At 40.8% G+C, this 19,652-nt stretch overlaps 1 protein-coding gene across 1 annotated transcript; it reads right to left on the bottom strand.

Moving 5' to 3' along the window:
- Positions 1–16,094: 16,094 nt before the first annotated feature.
- Positions 16,095–18,095, bottom strand: LOC145098481 (uncharacterized). The gene is made up of 3 exons (XM_079036116.1): positions 17,756–18,095; positions 16,276–16,464; positions 16,095–16,192 (listed from the first exon to the last, which is right to left on the bottom strand). The coding sequence occupies exons 1-3, from the start codon at positions 17,784–17,786 to the stop codon at positions 16,095–16,097; spliced, it is 318 nt and encodes a 105-aa protein (XP_078892242.1). The 5' UTR covers positions 17,787–18,095.
- Positions 18,096–19,652: the final 1,557 nt, after the last annotated feature.

The raw sequence follows: 19,652 nt of genomic DNA, 5'->3' as shown, positions 1-19,652 counted from the left end.
GACTCCAACAATCAGTGACATGGCCAAATAGTTCACATGTTGGAAAAAAACTTTCCATGTGAAACCTCTGAGCAGAAAAACCATCCAAAGTGTGGAAAACTATATCACTGCAAAAGACGTGAACAATTAATAATATTTTTAATAAGCAACCAACAAAATTAAGTAATTTTAAAAATATTTTAAATGCAACTTACTTTGGATCTCCCTGGAGAGAGAATATCCATTCTGCTACACGTTTTTCCTGCCGTGGAACTCCTTTGATGATATCAACAGCCCGTATAATGTAAGGAGATTTCAGATGTAACGCCCGTAAATCTAGGCTAGTCAAATTAGAGGCAATAAGGGTCGAAAATGACTTTTCGACAAAAGATTATTTAGAATAAATAATCATAACCAAGTTGTAGAGTATGTTACAAGGTTTTCGTACATATAAAGAACGCCGAAATCCGAGTTATAACGAAGAAGTTATGACCCGTTGAAGTTTCGCGACGGAACCGGCACGATACCGGGAAGCGTAAATAGTGAATTTACGATAGAGCGAGATTTAGCCTTAGCGATCTAAAAAAAAGTCGTAGAATATGTTAAACTAAGAACATCGATAAAAAGAACGCCCAAATCTGACTTCGTATGAGGAAGTTATGATTTTTCTAAGATTTAGCATATCAGTGCACAGCCCGAAATCTGCATTTTAGATTGGTCGATTTTTAGCCGACGGGATCTAAATAAAAGTTGTAGTACTCATAAATACCAATGCGTGGATATAAAGAACGTCGATAATAGAGCTCGTATGCGAAAGATATGGACGAAGCTTAGTCCCTACTTTTCGAGCGCGGCGAATTCGATACAGTTTTGTAAATCCGAGATAGAATGAGAATTAGCCAACGAGGTCTAAATGAAAGTTGAAGATCTCATTAATAGGAACTCAGCGGTAAAAAGACATACAAAAACGGAGCTCGTATGCAAAAGTTATGGACGAAGCTTAGTCCCTACTTTTCGAGCGCGGCGAATTCGATACAGTTTTGTAAATACGAGATAGAATGAGAATTAGCCAACGAGGTCTAAATGAGATTTGAAGATCTCATTAATAGGAACTCAACGGTAAAAAGACAGACAAAAATGGAGCTCGTATGCGAAAGTTATGGACGAAGCTTAGTCCCTACTTTTCAAGCGCGGCGAATTCGATACAGTTTTGTAAATCCGAGATAGAATGAGAATTAGCCAACGAGGTCTAAATGAAAGTTGAAGATCTCATTAATAGGAACTCAGCGGTAAAAAGACATACAAAAACGGAGCTCGTATGCAAAAGTTACGGACGAAGCTTAGAGAATACTTTACTATAAAACTCCTATAAATACAAGGGTGAACTCCTCATATTTTCTTCACACCATAAGCCTCTCTTTCTCTCTCTAACTTCTCTCTAGCCTCCCTAAACCCCTCCCAAGTCTACGGAACCTCCCTAGCACGAGAAGAAAGCCCCAGAGCGCCCGACGGCTCCGAGAAGAAAAGCTTTCGGCTTGGAAACGCTGCTCCAGCGAAGCCCGGTTTTTAATAAAAACTCGCTGTAAGTGAGCTACGCCTATACTATATTTAATATAGATTTTATTTAATTATAGTAACATTATTAGGACCTTAAAATAATTATTTGGGCTATTATTATGAGTTATATTGAGTGTTATTTAACGCTTATATAATAGTAATAATAGCTAGACTATTAATTAGTCGTGGTTAACGTTAAAAACTAAACCCTGGTGGTATTGATACTAGGTTTTGTCGAGGAAAATTGTTTTGAGATAACGAAGTGCTGTCTGAGTTCGGAATCACCACCTAATCAGGTGAGTGCATGGTCTCTTTCATCTTACACATAGATATGAAGTATTTTAATATAAATTACGTGTTATGTGTGCATATTGTCTGAATACTTGTTGTCTATGCTGGTGAAAGATTTTTATACATGTTTTAAATGATGTGAACTGTATAAAGTATTTTATATCTACAAAATATGTTGGGTAAAACATGGGTAGATGAATGATGATGGATAAAAGCTGAAATAGAGGAACATTAGTAGTACGGACCTAGTGCCCTATAGGTATACATTGGCAGCAGTGGACCTAGTACCCTATAGATAAGCACTGGCAGCTGCGCCACAACCCGTAGATGATTTAGATCTACGGTAAACGTCCTAGCAGCTGCGCTCTAAGGATAGTATCGGCAGCTGCGCCTAATAGGGAGCCTTATGACCATGACAGTAGTGTTTAAAGGTCAATACCGGCAGAAGCGCCTCATAGAAAATGTCCTAATTCTGGCAGCTGAGCCTAAGTGACAATATTAGCAGCTGCGCTTGACCAATGTGTCATTGGCAACAATGGACTTCATGTTGTTTCCTTAGGATGATCCTTAGGAATGAATGAATGAGAAATAGCTGATTCTTAGGGTAGATCCTTAAGAATAAAGAAGATAATGGGGATGGGTAATTGGGTTGATTGTTTGATTGTTTAAACATAATAATTATATTATTGTGGGTTGAAAACCCTATGTACTCACCAGGCTTCCCAACCTGACCCACTCAGTTTATTTATATCACAGGTGTTGATATGAAGTGACATTACACTGAGAGATTTAAAGAGATGTAGATCACTAGTGTAAATAATTGTAAGTTCTGTATATGCTTATGTTTCTGTATTAACGATGACATCCCAAACGTTTTAAAATGAAATAAATACGTTTCTTCGAAAATGTTTTAATAACGTATTTACCATGTTTTTCTGGGAACAAATTCCGCAACATTTTTATAAAATGAAGTACTCTGATTTTTATAAAGCATAAACAACATCGGTCTTTTTTGGCCGTGAAAATGGGGATGTCACATCATATATTCGGATTTCATGCAAGGCATGTACCCTCTTCTACTAACCCAATGTTCATCGTTGTTGAATGGTACTATAGACAAAGGAATTGGCATTTCCATTTTAGATGGTGGTGTATTATTAAAAGATTTTGTTCCAGATCTATTCGCGAAGTCTACATATTCTTGTGACATTTGAATACCACATTTTGCTATCGAGGAGTTGTCAAACTGTTTGTTAGTTGTAGCTAGAATCAGCGTACGTTCAATTTCAACCTCGTTATCATACCACTATTGAGATTGTTCTGGTTCCTATGATGCGGAAACTTCAGTAAACAAATCATTTACTTTGTTTTTCCATTCTTTGACCAACTGATTATCAGGATATTTCTTGACAGCATCATTTATTTTGTCTTCCAACACTTTCTTTTGCTGCAATATCATGTCGTACATCTCCTTTATTGTTGAAATAGTTGTCTAATTAGGTCACCACAATAGAATTACGTTACAAACCAAATAAAAACATTAATATGTCTGTTAGTATTAATTAATACTTTAGTAACTCATTATTCAAATGTCAATAGGTAGTAAACTACCTCAACACTTTCCCCACTACCACTAAAAATATCATCTCCTTGATTTCCCTACGAAAAGTAACACAATATTAGTTGTTGTACTAATAACTTATTATTTAGTAATGATTATATTATATTACTACCTTACACCTTACACCTCCTGCATCATTTCCCTGTCAATAATGTATGAATGTAATTAATTTACATTATACCAAAATAACAAATAATAAATTTCATATGCATTGTTCAATACAATAAAATATTACCTGAACTTTTTCTTGCCCTACATTACCAGTTCCCGATGCTTCATTGATGACTTGAAATGGATCTTGCAATTCACCCATACCCAGACCAATTGTCCTACACTCTACTCTTTCTCGCTCACGTAGTTTATCAACATTCCAACAACATATTGCTGGTCTGCATCGTACAATCTTCACTGAATCGCATCGAACACTTTCTACGTATAGCAACTACAACAAAGACAAATAAAAAATGTATTACTTAAATACACTTTAATGTATCTGCACATATAAGGCTACAAATATTGAATGACAGTTTAATTTAAAACAAATCTTACCAGCAGTAATATAATTGGCCCAACATAGAATCTTTTTTTGCTGTTTGGATTCCATGCACTTTTTGTATCCTTAAGGCAATCAAAAACATATCCACACCAATCAATGTCACTTAGATCCAGGTCTTTCGTCACTTGTGATAACATCGACAGGTCACATGTTCCCATGCTCATCGACTGACCTAGTGTATTACACAACAGGACAAAGATGTTTACTTTAAACATTAAATCTGCACGTGTTGATTGTGTAACAGCCCGGAATCTCAGGTATTGTTAAATTATGTTTTTGGGGTGTTTTAAGAGGGGACTCGGCGAGTTGGAGCCTAGACTCGCCGAGTAGGATCGCAGACTTGGTCGCGAGTTCGCGACTGGACTCGACGAGTCCAGATATGGACTCGGCGAGTCTACGCTGTTTAGCGAAAACCCTAACCGTTCGGGTTTGGGACGTATAAAAGAGACTTATTGGCCGTCATTGTTCATTTTAGCCTTCTGAGAAGAACCCTAAATCGATTGTGTGCATCTGGAGCAAGGATTATAGGCCATTGTTGATTATAAAAGAGTTGTTGTGCAAGAAGGAGAAGGGATTGGCTAAAGGAACAGCAAGGGAGTCACATTCTGAGGATTGGGGACACAGAGAATACATCATCCAGGTAAGAATTCGAATATACTCTGCTATGTTGATGTGATTATGGAATTAGGGTTTATGGAACCCTTTTGTGAATAGATTGAATGTTACCCTGGTCCCCTAAACGATTGTAACCCTGTATTGGGACCCTTGGAGGTCCAGAATGTCCCATGTCTGTGCATTTCGGGAATTGATGAGGGTTTTGGATTGGAATCCTTATGCCTTAGGTCAAAATGTAAATTATGAATCATAGGGTGTATCATGAGCACTGAAATGAGGACTTTACGTGATGGATCAGCCTAGGAAGGCCAGACCTAGGAATGGTCGAAGCAGTTCTGACCTTAGGATGCAGTTGGAGCGGTTGCATGGCATGGACTCGCCGAGTTAGATGAACAGACTCGGCGAGTAGCTTGAAGATTAACTGGGACTCGTCGAGTTGTTCTTCAGACTCGGCGAGTTGAGTCGGGGTGGCCCTGCGATTCTTCCAGGAGTAAATCGTCGGGTCAAGGAGGATACTCGACGAGTAGAAAGGGAATCTCAGAGAATCGGAGGACGTCTAGACTCGCCGAGTCGCCATGGCACTCGCCGAGTCCGGTCGATTTGACCATTGACCGTTGACCGTTGACCGTTGATCAGAGTTGACCTAAGTCTGACTTCTTAGGGATAGTCACACTTAGAAGATATAAGTGTTAATGAGAGTTATGTGATGTTATAGGGAGGTTGTAGCTCGACGGATTGTGCACGAGTGATTTCAGGATTTGCTAGCTTTCAGCATTCACGAGGTGAGTCTTCTCACTATACTGTACCCGGAAGGGTTTGACTGTGTGACCGGAAGGTCAGATATGATATGTGATATGTATGCTATATGTGGTAAGCTGTTTGTTATATGTGCTATGTATGTTATGGGCCGGAAGGCGATTATATTATGGGCCGGAAGGCAATATGTTATGGGCCGGAAGGCAATATGTTGTGTGATGGACCGGAAGGTCGGCGTGGGTAGGACCGGAAGGTTTACCCAGCAGGGACGGAAGTCCCCTGAGACACATGGACCGGAAGGTCAGGGCCTGGAAAGGCGTATGTGCGTAAGTTGTATATTGGGGAACTCACTAAGCATTTATGCTTACAGTTGTTATGTATATGTTTCAGGTACTAGCGAGGACCGTGGGAAGGCGCCGGCGTGATCGGTACACACTGGAGAATGTTTTTATGATCTTGGGGTTTAGACAATTTGTATTTGATATGACACTTAAATTATTTATGCCTTGTTTTGAATGGGAATACTTTATTTATAAAATGAAAATTTTATTTGAAAATTTGCGTTGTTACAATTGGTATCAGAGCCTTGGTTTGAGGGATTCGGGTGCACCTTCGGGAGTAACTGAACTCAAACCGAGGATTTGAGGAAACTTTTTAAATAAAGGCATAAACTTTTGTAAATGGTTCTGTGGTAAGCAAGAAAGAAGCAGTGTGTACGATCAGTCAGCGCCCGAACGGTAAAGATCCCCAAAATACCTTACAATATTATATGATATGAATTGTTATGCATGCTAGAAGACTAGGTATTCATGATAGGACTAGAGTGGCCTGATTTGTGATGCCTTAGTCTAGGGAAGTTTGCCGATATGAGATGCTTTGCTAGTGTGCGGGTAGATAGTGCATAACAGAAGTAGAGTACTCACAATCCGGGGTTTTGGGAGGAAGACTTGGGATGAATGCTGATGCGGTGTGGTCGGTAGTATTGGGCCCGTACTACCGAAGACACCGGGTCAGTGGGAGACCCAAGTAAGAATCCCTAGATATCGGAGACTGGGTAGGGTTGCGTTATCGAGTGCGATTATACTCGATGGAGTCTCTGATAGTTTTATGTTGTATTTCAGAGACATCATGGTTAGACCACGCCACGGAGCGAGTTCGAGCGGTGTGAGTGACGAGGAGATTCGTCAGATGATTCACGAGGAGGTAGCTGCGGCGATCCGGGCTGAGATCCCGGAGATGTTTGGGTCTATTAAGACCACCCTGATGGAGACGTTTGAGGAGCGATACGCCGCATTGACTGAAGCTGCAGCCGCTGCAGCTACCGCAGCTGTGGCCGCTGCCAGGCCACAGGGGGGTGACTCGTTGCTGTTCCGAGAGTTCAGCAACATGAAGCCACCTGAGTTCGATGGGACGCAGGATCCGATTGCTGCGATGAGATGGATCTCGGATATAGAAGGGTGCTTCTACACTTGTTCATGCCCGGAGCACCTGAGGGTACGGTTCGCTTTGAACCAGCTCCGTTTGGGAGCGAAGGACTGGTGGAAGTTCGTGACGGCGAACTTCACTTTGGCAGAGATTACAACAGTGGCATGGGAGGGGTTTACTGCTATGTTCAGGGATGAGTACGTTCCCTCGGTAGAGAGGGAACGATTGGTTCAGGAGTTCTTAACCCTCAAGCAGGGTACAGATTCTGTTGCGGTGATCACGTGGAAGTTTCATGAGAGGGCGATGTTCTGCCCCGAGCTGGTGTCCACTGATCAGGCTCGGATGAGCCGGTACTTGGGTGTGTTGAGGAGGGATATCCGGGAGTTTGTGTCAAACTCCACCTACCATACTTTTGCTGAGCTTCAGGCGAATGCCAGGAAGCGTGAGATCGAGTTGGAGACCCAGGCCAGGGAGGAGGCCGAGTCTCAGCGGGTGGACCGGCGACTGGCTCAGTCCCAGCCGGCAACCAAGCGGATAAAGTCCGCCGATTCGAGGACAGGAGGTTCGAAGGGCCGCACTTGCGGAAAGTGCGGCAACGGTCATGATGGGGCATGTCGATCTGGTGCTTGCTACAAGTGTGGCAAGGAGGGGCACATTGCTAGGGAGTGCCCCAAGGGGTTTACGGTTTGCTTTCATTGCAACCAGACAGGCCATCGGAAGGCCGAGTGCCCTCAGCTTCTTCAGGGATCTACACCTGCTACCAGAGCTACTGCGACTCGACCGGTGAAGGCCGAGGCCCCGAGGGCTCGGGGGAGAGCCTTTCAGCTGACTGCGGAGGAGGTCCGCGCTGCGCCCGATGTTGTGGCAGGTATGCTGTAATTCATGTAATTATTTTAATGTCGAGATGTTATGCTTATGTTATTATATGCGTAGGTACTTTCCTTGTGAACTCTGTGCCTGCCCTAGTGTTATTTGACTCGGGTGCGAGTAGGTCCTATGTATCTTTAGCTTTTAGTCAGCATATCAGCGTTAGTCGTGAGTCGTTGAGTCAGCCAGTGAGAGTTTCTATAGCTGATGAGAGAGTGATTTGTGCCACGGAGGTTCTTCGGGGGTGTGTGCTAGAGATTTTCGGGGTTGAGTTCCCGATTGACCTGATTCCTATTGCGATGGGTGATGTCTGTGTCATCGTGGGCATGGACTGGTTGAGCCGATTCGGCGCTGTCATCGACTGTGAGCATCAGCTGGTGACTATACGAGACCATAGTGGGGGAGTCCTTTCGGTGTACGGCGAGGGTACCCGTTCGGGATCAGCTTTTTGTTCGGCCGCTAGGGCGAGGCAATGTCTACAGCAGGGCTGTAAGGGTTTTGTGGCGTATGTGATGGATACGCGGGAGGTTTCCGAGAGACCGAGGTCAGTTGAGGAGGTACCAGTGGTGCGTGAGTTTCCAGATGTTTTCCCCGAGGAGCTGCCGGGAGTACCTCCTGTGAGGCAAGTGGAGTTTGGTATCGATCTGGTTCTGGGGGCCGTGCCTATTGCTAAGGTGCCTTATCGTCTTGCACCTCCAGAGATGCAAGAGTTGTCCTCGCAGCTCCAGGAGTTGCTGGGGAAGGGATTCATTCGGCCGAGCAGCTCGCTGTGGGGAGCACCTATTCTGCTCGTTAAGAAGAAGGATGGTTCACACCGGATGTGCATTGATTACCGGGAGTTGAACAAGTTGACGGTAAAGAACCGTTACCCATTACCGAGGATCGATGATTTATTCGATCAGTTGCAGGGAGCATCTTGGTTCTCCAAGATCGATCTGAGGTCAGGATACCATCAGGTGAGAGTGCGGGATGAGGACGTCCAGAAGACAGCGTTTAGGACGCGATATGGGCATTATGAGTTTGTGGTGATGCCTTTCGGGCTCACCAATGCCCCGGCTGTGTTCATGGATCTCATGAACAGGGTATGCAGACCGATGTTGGACTGGTCAGTGATTGTATTTATCGATGACATTCTAGTGTATTCGAGATCTAGAGAGCAGCATGAGGAGCATTTGAGGGAGGTCCTTGAGGTATTGAGGTCGGAGAAGCTTTATGCAAAGTTCTCCAAATGTGACTTCTGGTTGCGGGAGGTCCAATTTCTAGGACACGTTGTTAATCAGGAAGGGATATTGGTCGATCCGGCCAAGGTTGAGGCGGTGATGAGTTGGGAGGTGCCGAAGTCACCCTCTGAGATCAGGAGTTTCCTTGGGTTGGCAGGGTACTGTCGGAGATTTATTAAGGATTTCTCCAAGATCGCAGTGCCGCTCACCAGATTGACCCGGAAGGGTGTTGCATTCTCATGGGGACCCGAGCAGCAGACTTCCTTTGAGACACTTCGCCAGAGGTTGTGCGAAGCCCCGGTATTAGCTCTCCCGGAAGGGATGGAAGATTTTGTAGTATATTGCGACGCATCGATTTCGGGACTGGGTGCAGTGTTGATGCAGAGGGGTCATGTGATAGCTTATGCGTCGAGGCAGCTGAAGCCTCATGAGGCGAGATATCCCACGCATGATTTAGAGTTGGGAGCAGTAGTGTTCGCTCTCAAGATTTGGCGTCACTACCTATATGGGGTTCGATGTACGATATACACGGACCATAAGAGCTTGAAGTATTTGATGGATCAGCCCAACCTAAATATGCGTCAGAGGAGGTGGTTGGATGTGGTCAAGGATTATGATTGTGAGATCCTGTACCACCCAGGCAAGGCTAATGTGGTAGCCGATGCATTGAGCCGCAGGGCGAAGAGCACTCCATTGCGAGATGTATGTTTGAGATTGACTGTGATGACTCCAGTATTGGATGCTATTCATGGGGCACAGGCCGAGGCTGTGCGACCAGAGATGCAGAAGAAAGAGCGGGTTGTTGGGTTAATTTCAGAGTTCGTTAAGGATGGACGAGGGCTTATGACGTTTCAGGGTCGGATTTGGGTACCGTTCGTGGGCGGTACGCGTATTACTTTGATGGAAGAGGCTCATAGATCGAAATTCTCGATCCATCCCGGTGCTACGAAGATGTATTTGGATTTGAGGAAAGAGTATTGGTGGCCCTGTATGAAGAGGGACGTTGCATGGTTCGTTGAGAGGTGCTTGACCTGCCGTAGGGTTAAGGCCGAGCACCAGAGACCGCATGGCAAGTTACAGCCATTGGAGATTCCCGAGTGGAAGTGGGAACAGATCACTATGGATTTCATCACCAAATTGCCGAGGACTGCCAGGGGAGTTGATGCAATTTGGGTGATTGTGGATAGGTTGACGAAGAGTGCACACTTCCTCGCCATCAGCGAGAGTTCTTCAGCGGAGAAGTTGGCGGAGATATATGTGAGAGAAGTGGTATCTCGGCATGGAGTGCCGATCTCGATTGTTTCAGACCGTGATGTGCGCTTCACTTCCAGGTTCTGGAAGAAATTCCATGAGGAGCTGGGTACTAAATTGCATTTTAGTACCGCATACCATCCCCAGACAGACGGTCAGAGCGAGCGGACGATTCAGACGCTGGAGGACATGCTCCGAGCGTGTGTGTTAGACTTCGGGGGTAGCTGGGATGCGTATTTACCCTTGGCAGAGTTTTCCTACAACAACAGCCATCATTCGAGCATTGGTATGCCACCTTTTGAGCTGTTGTATGGTAGAAGGTGTCGGACCCCCATTTGCTGGGGAGAGGTGGGACAGAGAGTGATGGGCAGCACAGAGATCGTGCTTCAGACGACAGAGCAGATTCAGCAAGTTAGACAGAGGTTATTGACCGCCCAGAGCCGACAGAAGAGTTATACAGACAGGCGCCGATCCGAGCTTGAGTTTCAAGTCGGCGACTTCATTCTCCTGAAGGTCTCTCCTTGGAAACGAGTGATTCGATTCAGGAAGAGGGGCAAGTTAGGGCCCCGGTATATTGGGCCATTTCGTGTGATTGCAAGGATAGGCCGGGTAGCCTATCGGTTGGAGTTGCCAGCGGAGTTGGGACAGATCCACGACACTTTTCATGTGTCGCAATTGAGGAAGTGCATAGCCGACGAGTCGGCGGTGGTTCCATTAGAGGATATTCAGGTGGATTCGAGCCTGAATTATGCGGAGAGACCAGTGGCCATCAGGGATCGGAAGATCAAGGTTCTGAGGAACAAGGAGGTACCTCTGGTGTTGGTCCAGTGGCAACACCGGAAGGGATCGGAAATGACTTGGGAGCCGGAACGTGAGATGCGGGAGCTGCATCCGGAGCTATTTTCAGAGTGAGACTTCGAGGGCGAAGTCTAATCCTAGTGGGGGAGAGTTGTAACAGCCCGGAATCTCAGGTATTGTTAAATTATGTTTTTGGGGTGTTTTAAGAGGGGACTCGGCGAGTTGGAGCCTAGACTCGCCGAGTAGGATCGCAGACTTGGTCGTGGGTTCGTGACTGGACTCAACGAGTCCAGATATGGACTCGGCGAGTCTACGCTGTTTAGCGAAAACCCTAACCGTTCGGGTTTGGGACGTATAAAAGAGACTTATTGGCCGTCATTGTTCATTTTAGCCTTCTGAGAAGAACCCTAAATCGATTGTGTGCATCTGGAGCAAGGATTATAGGCCATTGTTGATTATAGAAGAGTTGTTGTGCAAGAAAGAGAAGGGATTGGCTAAAGGAACAGCAAGGGAGTCACATTCTGAGGATTGGGGACACAGAGAATACATCATCCATGTAAGAATTCGAATATACTCTGCTATGTTGATGTGATTATGGAATTAGGGTTTATGGAACCCTTTTGTGAATAGATTGAATGTTACCCTAGTCCCCTAAACGATTGTAACCTTGTATTGGGACCCTTGGAGGTCCAGAATGTCCCATGTCTGTGCATTTCGGGAATTGATGAGGGTTTTGGATTGGAATCCTTATGCCTTAGGTCAAAATGTAAATTATGAATCATAGGGTGTATCATGAGCACTGAAATGAGGACTTTACGTGATGGATCAGCCTAGGAAGGCCAGACCTAGGAATGGTCGAAGCAGTTCTGACCTTAGGATGCAGTTGGAGCGGTTGCATGGCATGGACTCGCCGAGTTAGATGAACAGACTCGGCGAGTAGCTTGAAGATTAACTGGGACTCGTCGAGTTGTTCTTCAGACTCGGCGAATTGAGTCGGGGTGGCCCCGCGATTCTTCCAGGAGTAACTCGTCGGGTCAAGGAGGATACTCGACGAGTAGAAAGGGAATCTCAGAGAATCGGAGGACGTCTAGACTCGCCGAGTCGCCATGGCACTCGCCGAGTCCGGTCGAGTTGACCGTTGACCGTTGACCGTTGATCAGAGTTGACCTAAGTCTGACTTCTTAGGGATAGTCACACTTAGAAGATATAAGTGTTAATGAGAGTTATGTGATGTTATAGGGAGGTTGTAGCTCGACGGATTGTGCACGAGTGATTTCAGGATTTGCTAGCTTTCAGCATTCACGAGGTGAGTCTTCTCACTATACTGTACCCGGAAGGGTTTGACTGTGTGACCGGAAGGTCAGATATGATATGTGATATGTATGCTATATGTGGTAAGCTGTTTGTTATATGTGCTATGTATTGTAACGCCCGTAGATATGGGCTAGTCAATTTAGAGACAATAAGAGTCAAAAATGACTTTTTGATAGAAGATTATTTGGGATGAATAATCCTAACTAAGTTGTAGTATATGTTACAAGGTTTCCGTGCATATAAAGAACGCCAAAATCCGAGTTATAACGAAGAAGTTATGACCTGTCGAAGTTTCGCGACAGAACCGGCACGGCACAGCGCGACGTAAAAAGTGAATTTACGTTAGAGCGATATTTAGCCTTAGCAATCTAAACGAGAATCGAAGATCTCGTTGTTGGTATCGAAGCGATAAAAAGTTAGGCGAGAACGGACGTCAAACGAAGAAGTTATGAATTTATAACGAAGTTTTCTGTCGCGGCCTATTAAAAATAAATAATAAAAATAAAAGTCAAAATTAGCCGACGGAATCTAAACGAAAGTTGTAGAGCATAGTCTCACCTTCGCGTGGATATAAAGAACGTCGAAAACGGAGTTCGTATGAAGAAGATATGAATTTCCGAAGTTTATTAATCATTTTGTATTTAAATTTAAAAGGAAATTCGGAAGCATTATCCGAAGGAGTCACCGGTCTGATCCGAGGTACGCGTCGCGTACTCGAGTACGCCCCGCGTACTCCGAAGTGTCGACATTCGCAGCAAGTGGCTTTGGATGACGAACGCAGTGACGTTTTTCGGACCAGTACGCCTCGCGTACTGGCGTACGCCCCGCGTACTCCGAGGCTCCAGCCTCCTATAAATAGGATGCGAGGGCAGCCGACCCAATTGCCAATTTCTTCTCTTCTCTCTCTCCCGTTTTGCATCGTTTTGCGTGCCAGAAATACCCCGAAGCCCCGGTATTATTCTCTAGCCCCGAGGCAAGTCCCGAGATCCCGAAGATCCCGAGAAGTGCGGTTCCCGAGCCGAAGCTCTGCCCGCGAGAAGTTCGATTTTTGTGGAGATCTTCCAGATCTGCGGTGGATTACTACTTCTGCAAGTCGTAGTGCTGTCCGATCATCTTCTGATCAAGTGAGTGTATACTACCTTTCATAAACACGATAATAATACAAGTATGGTTTGAGTGTATTAAGTATATTGTTGTTTATATGTGTGGGTGTGTAGTTGCTTTCTTCTAACACATCAATATGAAGTATTTGTTATGAAATACGTGCTATGTGTTTATATGTTATTTGTCTATTTGAGATGGACATGGAAATTGGAGTTTTATACAGGTGTTAAATGATTTAAACTGTGTAAGTATTTATATCTACAAAATTGTTGGGTAGAACAAGGGTAGATGGGATAGTTGGTGACTATGGAGTTAGCGCCTGCTGTTAGATAAACCTTGGCGACTATGGAGTTAGCGCCTATTATTAGATAAACCTTGGCGACTATGGAGTTAGCGCCTATTATTAGTAAACCTTGGTGACTATGGAGTTAGCGCCTATTGTGTAAACCTTGGCGACGATGTGACTTCGTGCCTATTTGATGAACCTTGGCGACTATGGAGTTAGCGCTTGTTAAGTAAACCTTGGCGACTATGGAGTTAGCGCTTGTTAAGTGAACCTTGGTGACTATGGAGTTAGCATCGCTTGAGTAAACCCCGACGACTATGGAGTTAGCGTCTGATAACTATGGATTTAGTACTCGATAGATAAACTTTGGCAGCAATGGATTTCGTGCCGATTCCTTAGGAATAAGTGAATGAAGGATAGTTGGTTCTTAGGGTAAAACCTTAAGAAGATAATGGGGATGGGTATTTGGGTTGATTGTTTGATAATTGAATATAACAAATGTATTATTGTGGGTTGAAAACCCTATATGCTCACCAGGCTCCCAAGCCTGACCCACTCAGTTTTCTTTTCATTACAGGTAATGACACAAGAGTATAAGTCGGCGGACTTGACGAGAGATTTTGGATTATAGATCAGTAGTTGAATAACTATTGTAAGGTCTATTTTATGTTGTTTATGCTTTTGGTCTGTAACGAACATGACATCCCGAGGTTTTATTATTTAATAAAAATACATTCTTTTCGAGAAATGTTTTGATAAAATGGTTATCATATTTTATTTTGGGAACAAATTCCGCAACCGTTTTTCTTTAAACGATCACTCTGATTTTAAAAAAAAAACAAAGCATAAACAAATCGGTCTTTTATGGCCGTGAAATTGGGGATGTCTTCATGAGGTGAGTCTTCTCACTATACTGTACCCGGAAGGGTTTGACTGTGTGACCGGAAGGTCAGATATGATATGTGATATGTATGCTATATGTGGTAAGCTGTTTGTTATATGTGTTATGTATGTTATGGGCCGGAAGGCGATTATATTATGGGCCGGAAGGCAATATGTTATGGGCCGGAAGGCAATATGTTGTGTGATGGACCGGAAGGTCGGCGTGGGTAGGACCGGAAGGTTTACCCAGCAGGGACGGAAGTCCCCTGAGACACATGGACCGGAAGGTCAGGGCCTGGAAAGGCGTATGTGCGTAAGTTGTATATTGGGGAACTCACTAAGCATTTATGCTTACAGTTGTTACGTATATGTTTCAGGTACTAGCGAGGACCGTGGGAAGGCGCCGGCGTGATCGGTACACACTGGAGAATGTTTTTATGATCTTGGGGTTTAGACAATTTGTATTTGATATGACACTTAAATTATTTATGCCTTGTTTTGAATGGGAATAATATATTTATAAAATGAAAAATTTATTTGAAAATTTGCGTTGTTACAGATTGCATAATAACTTGTTGAACTGCCCTTGGTATAATATTATCTTCATCTTCGAATTGTTTTCTCCAAACAGTTACCCTGTCGTCTGTGACTTCTCTATAAGGCATGGACTTTATTGTAACATGTCCCAGAGGCAGACCTAACATTTCGTGAATAACTTGGTGATTGATTGGTATCTCTCCATGATGAAGTTTGAGTACCATCCTATCTGCATTAAAATTCCTGACAATATAATGCCCCATAATTGATGCACACCCATCCACTTTCATATTCAACAAATGCCCCAGACCAATAGAAGAAATATAAGCTTCCTGTTCCTTGCTAAGGTTATGCAGACAACTGTACAAAACATTTGGAGATGTCCGTACTTGTATTCGCTTTGCTTCTTCTACACCACTTGCTACAACTTTAGGCAGTTTTCTTGGCTTCAATATATTTCCTTCTTTATTCCTTTGTCTTTTAAATTTCTTCACATTTTCTTTGTCATCATCTTTGAATGAAGTATGATGCCTTCTCTTTTTCCTTGTTACCACAAGTTTGTCAACTTCAAAATCAGAGTCTTCATCTTCGTCAAGCTTCTTGACAGTAACATTATTTTTTCCTGTTAAGACATATTTAACACAATAAATGATTATAAATAAATTACCAAACCAATACTATACTAAATTTATTAAAAAAAACACTACCTGAAAATGAGTTTATAACAACAACTTCATCACCTTTTATTTTACATCTATCAAAACGTCTTTTTGTTCTCAATTCATTTTCCCTGTTTAGTCCACTATCTTCTGTCATCTCATAACTTTCAATCAAACCTGCCAATAATTAGACAACATAATCATAACTGAATATACTTTAATATACAAGTTACATTACATGAAATCATCATTCATACCTTTTTTTTTCTATATATTTTTTTTAGCTTTTGAAAACCTTGAATTTCCTATTAATAAATACAAAACAACACAAGTTATTAAAACTAACTACAACATCAAACTCTAAATAAATTTATTTCTAAACAAGTACATTACTTGAATCTGAGCTCAAAACTACAACTTTAAGATCCCTTCGCATTGAATGAGCTGGTGTGCGATTAACACGTTCCCCCACACCTGTCCAAAAAATAAGACACATACTCACTATAGATTCCATTTGATATTTAACATTTTAAATTTCATATAATCATCATCACCACCAATTTGTTTTTTAGTTTTCTTCTTAGGTGTTGAACACTTCTTTTGTCTTTCTCTTCTAATATGAGGTTGTACTAGTTCGTTTCCTTCATTGTCTTCATCTTCAATATCAATAAGCAATGGATTGGATTCTTCATTAGTGAATTTGCTGAATGCCGTCTTTAGTAATATCCTCTCGCTTTTCTTTCTACCTAATAGTAGAATTAAAATACCTTAATCATTTATAACTCAGAATTGAATCATTAACAACTCAAATAATCATAAATTATACCTACTAAACACAAACACAATTAAACACATACCCAAAAACAGAGGAATTTTTACAATAATCATCAATGAACAAACAGTGTAATTAACTTAATCACATAAAACAGTTGGGACTCCTACAACATTATTCTTTACATACAAAATCATGTACAGGATCAAAACCACATACATACTCAATAAAGTACCCATTCACAACTGAATATGACTTTAACAATATACAAAACATACAACCAACAACAAGGATTAATACTAGAAAAAGTACTTCTGTCTCAAAAACAATCGGATTTTACAAGTAATCATTAGTAATGAATGACATTTATACCCTTCGTTATTATTTTTCTACTAAACACCATTCACAATCGAATACTAACATCAATTACTCCTCTTGTCCCCAAAATCAGAGGAATGTTTACAATAATCATCAATAAACAAACAGTGTAATTAACTTACTCACATAAAACAGTTGGAACTCCTACAACATTATTCTTTACATACAAAATCATGTACAGGATCAAAACCACATACATACTCAATAAAGTACCCATTCACAACTGAATATGAATTTAACAATAGACAAAACATACAACCAACAACAAGGATTAATACTAGAAAAATACTTATGTCGCACAAACAATCGGATTTTACAAGTAATCGTTAGTAATGAATGACAGTTATACCCTTCGTTATTATTTTTCTACTAAAAAACATTCACAATCGAATACTAACATCAATTACTCCTCTTGTCCTACTTATAATGTATTTATTTTGCCATTGATCAACAATAAGACTCTTAAAACAAAAGTAAAAAAAAAGCCCTAATTTTTGGATTTACGTAACCTTACTTCAGTTCAAAGTAGTCGACTACGATTACACATGTATATGCATCTTAGAACTTTCAAACACAATCATAAACTATTGATTTTTAAGCACATTCAATATCAGAATACCATAACTTCGAAACTCATCTATAATTACCATTTTCATTTAAACATTCAAATACACCAACGTGTTACTTGTTAAACACAACATTTAAATCAACAATCATCAAAGATGAAGAATCACTACAGTTCATAATCGATGATATAAAGAAAAAACGAAAAACCCAACTTCTAGGGTTTTAAGAATCGTTAAAATGTACACATTAACAAAAAAATAAACACATTAATACACCCGTTTTCCAGTCAATCGACATTCAAAAAAGATTAGAAAGCTTACTTCTTCCACTTCGATTGATCAACGATGACATTCCTCCACCTTCAACGATTCACGGAGTTCTGAATGCAAAATACCTCTTCACGGATGAACAGTATTAATCGACTTCGGTATAATCGTTTAGCTGTGACGCTATTTTTCATTAAGATATGATCGAATCATCCAAAAGATTAGAAGTTAACTGTGATTACTAAAACATAGGAATGGTTTCTTTTAATTTTCAAACTTACTCGATATATTCAAATTGGATGACATCATAAAATTACTTGAATACCCTTTTATATTTTTTTTAATTAAAAAAACAATTAAAATCATTTACTATTTTCTGTAAATTAATGATCAATTAGATCCTTAGATTATAAATATTTAATGTACCAGATTTGTTTTCGCGTTCTCAACCTTTTAGGCATTCTCATTTGATCCTTTCCCTATATATATATATATATATATATATATATATATATATATATATATATATATATATATATATATATATATTCAAACCTATTACTAACCGGTTGTTTGGTTATTAACTAACATGTTTTGGAAAAACATGTTTTTAAAAACCGTTTTGGATTTTTCTTTTTGTCGATTAAAAAAATGGTTTGAATGTACACTTCCAGCTCAACAAGGGCACATTCTTTGAAATAACATTGGACACTCATATTATAACAAGGTTTGGACAATCTGTGTTATATTTGCTAACATTTTATGGTATAAAGTTCATTTGTTTATAATACCACTATAAAAAAATATTTAGCTTTTTAACAACAAAAATAATTATTTTGACATAAAATTGAACATATAACTTGATCACTTTTTTACTAATTTGTCGAAAAATAAATATTTAAGTGGACCACTTTTATACTAATTTGACAACAAAAAATTACTAGATGGACAACAAAAATTACCAGTTTGACAGCAAAAGTTACCACTTTTCCAATTTAATACTAGGAAACACTTAAAATGATTTTTTGAAGGAAAAAAATAGTCGGTGTCTTCAACGAAGAGGGCGTAGTGGTTTCAATAGTTAAACCAAGTCATAGTGGTTTTTATGGATTTGACCTTAGATTTTTTCGGAAAATCACTTTAACGAAGTTTCCGTTTTTCATTCCCACATGATTATGTCTTCATTCATTATTTTGTTGATTTCTTCTCCAAACATTTACAATTTTTATTTTTATCAAATTGATTAACAAAAAATCAATAATTAAAAGTACATACATAAAAGATTGTCTCGGTTCGGTTCTTCAATCCTAAAGGAAACAAGAAAATGGCTTGGTAGCCAACACATGAGTACATTCATATGTTTTTCGGATTCATACGTTTTAAGCATCTCCATTATGTATGTTAAAATTCTGTTAATCATTTGTCTTGTCACTGTATTGATGGGTATCACAATATTGCATATAAACTGTTCACATAATCCCCCACGCAAACTGTAATCACTGAAACAAAAATATTCGTCGAAATAAAACTAATAGCTTCGATAGATTAGACTGCATAGATTACATGTGTAAGGTAAATGGGTATAGAAACTATTTTTTGAAAAACTATTTACATCCGTCGTTTGGCACGGGTAAACGGCTAGTGTATATATATATATATATATATATATATATATATATATATATATATATATATATATATATATATATATATATACACTAGCCGTCTACCCGCGCAAAGCGGCGGGCGGCGAATAATTTGATCTCTTTAAAGTTAAAACCATTTTGCGTTCACTTCGAGAAATAAATATTAAATGACATCTATTTTTCAAGAACATTACCATACCATATTAAGGGGGTGTTTGGCTAAGCTTTTTTAAAACAACTTATTAGGTTCCGCATCACTATAAATTAAAAAAGTGTTTGGATTAAAATAACTTATTCCGGTGGGG

The sequence above is a fragment of the Lactuca serriola genome, chromosome 4, assembly GCF_051521515.1.
Source record: "Lactuca serriola cultivar US96UC23 chromosome 4, Lser_US96UC23_V15, whole genome shotgun sequence".
NCBI lineage: Eukaryota > Viridiplantae > Streptophyta > Magnoliopsida > Asterales > Asteraceae > Lactuca > Lactuca serriola.
This window is presented reverse-complemented; position numbering and strand designations above follow the sequence as displayed.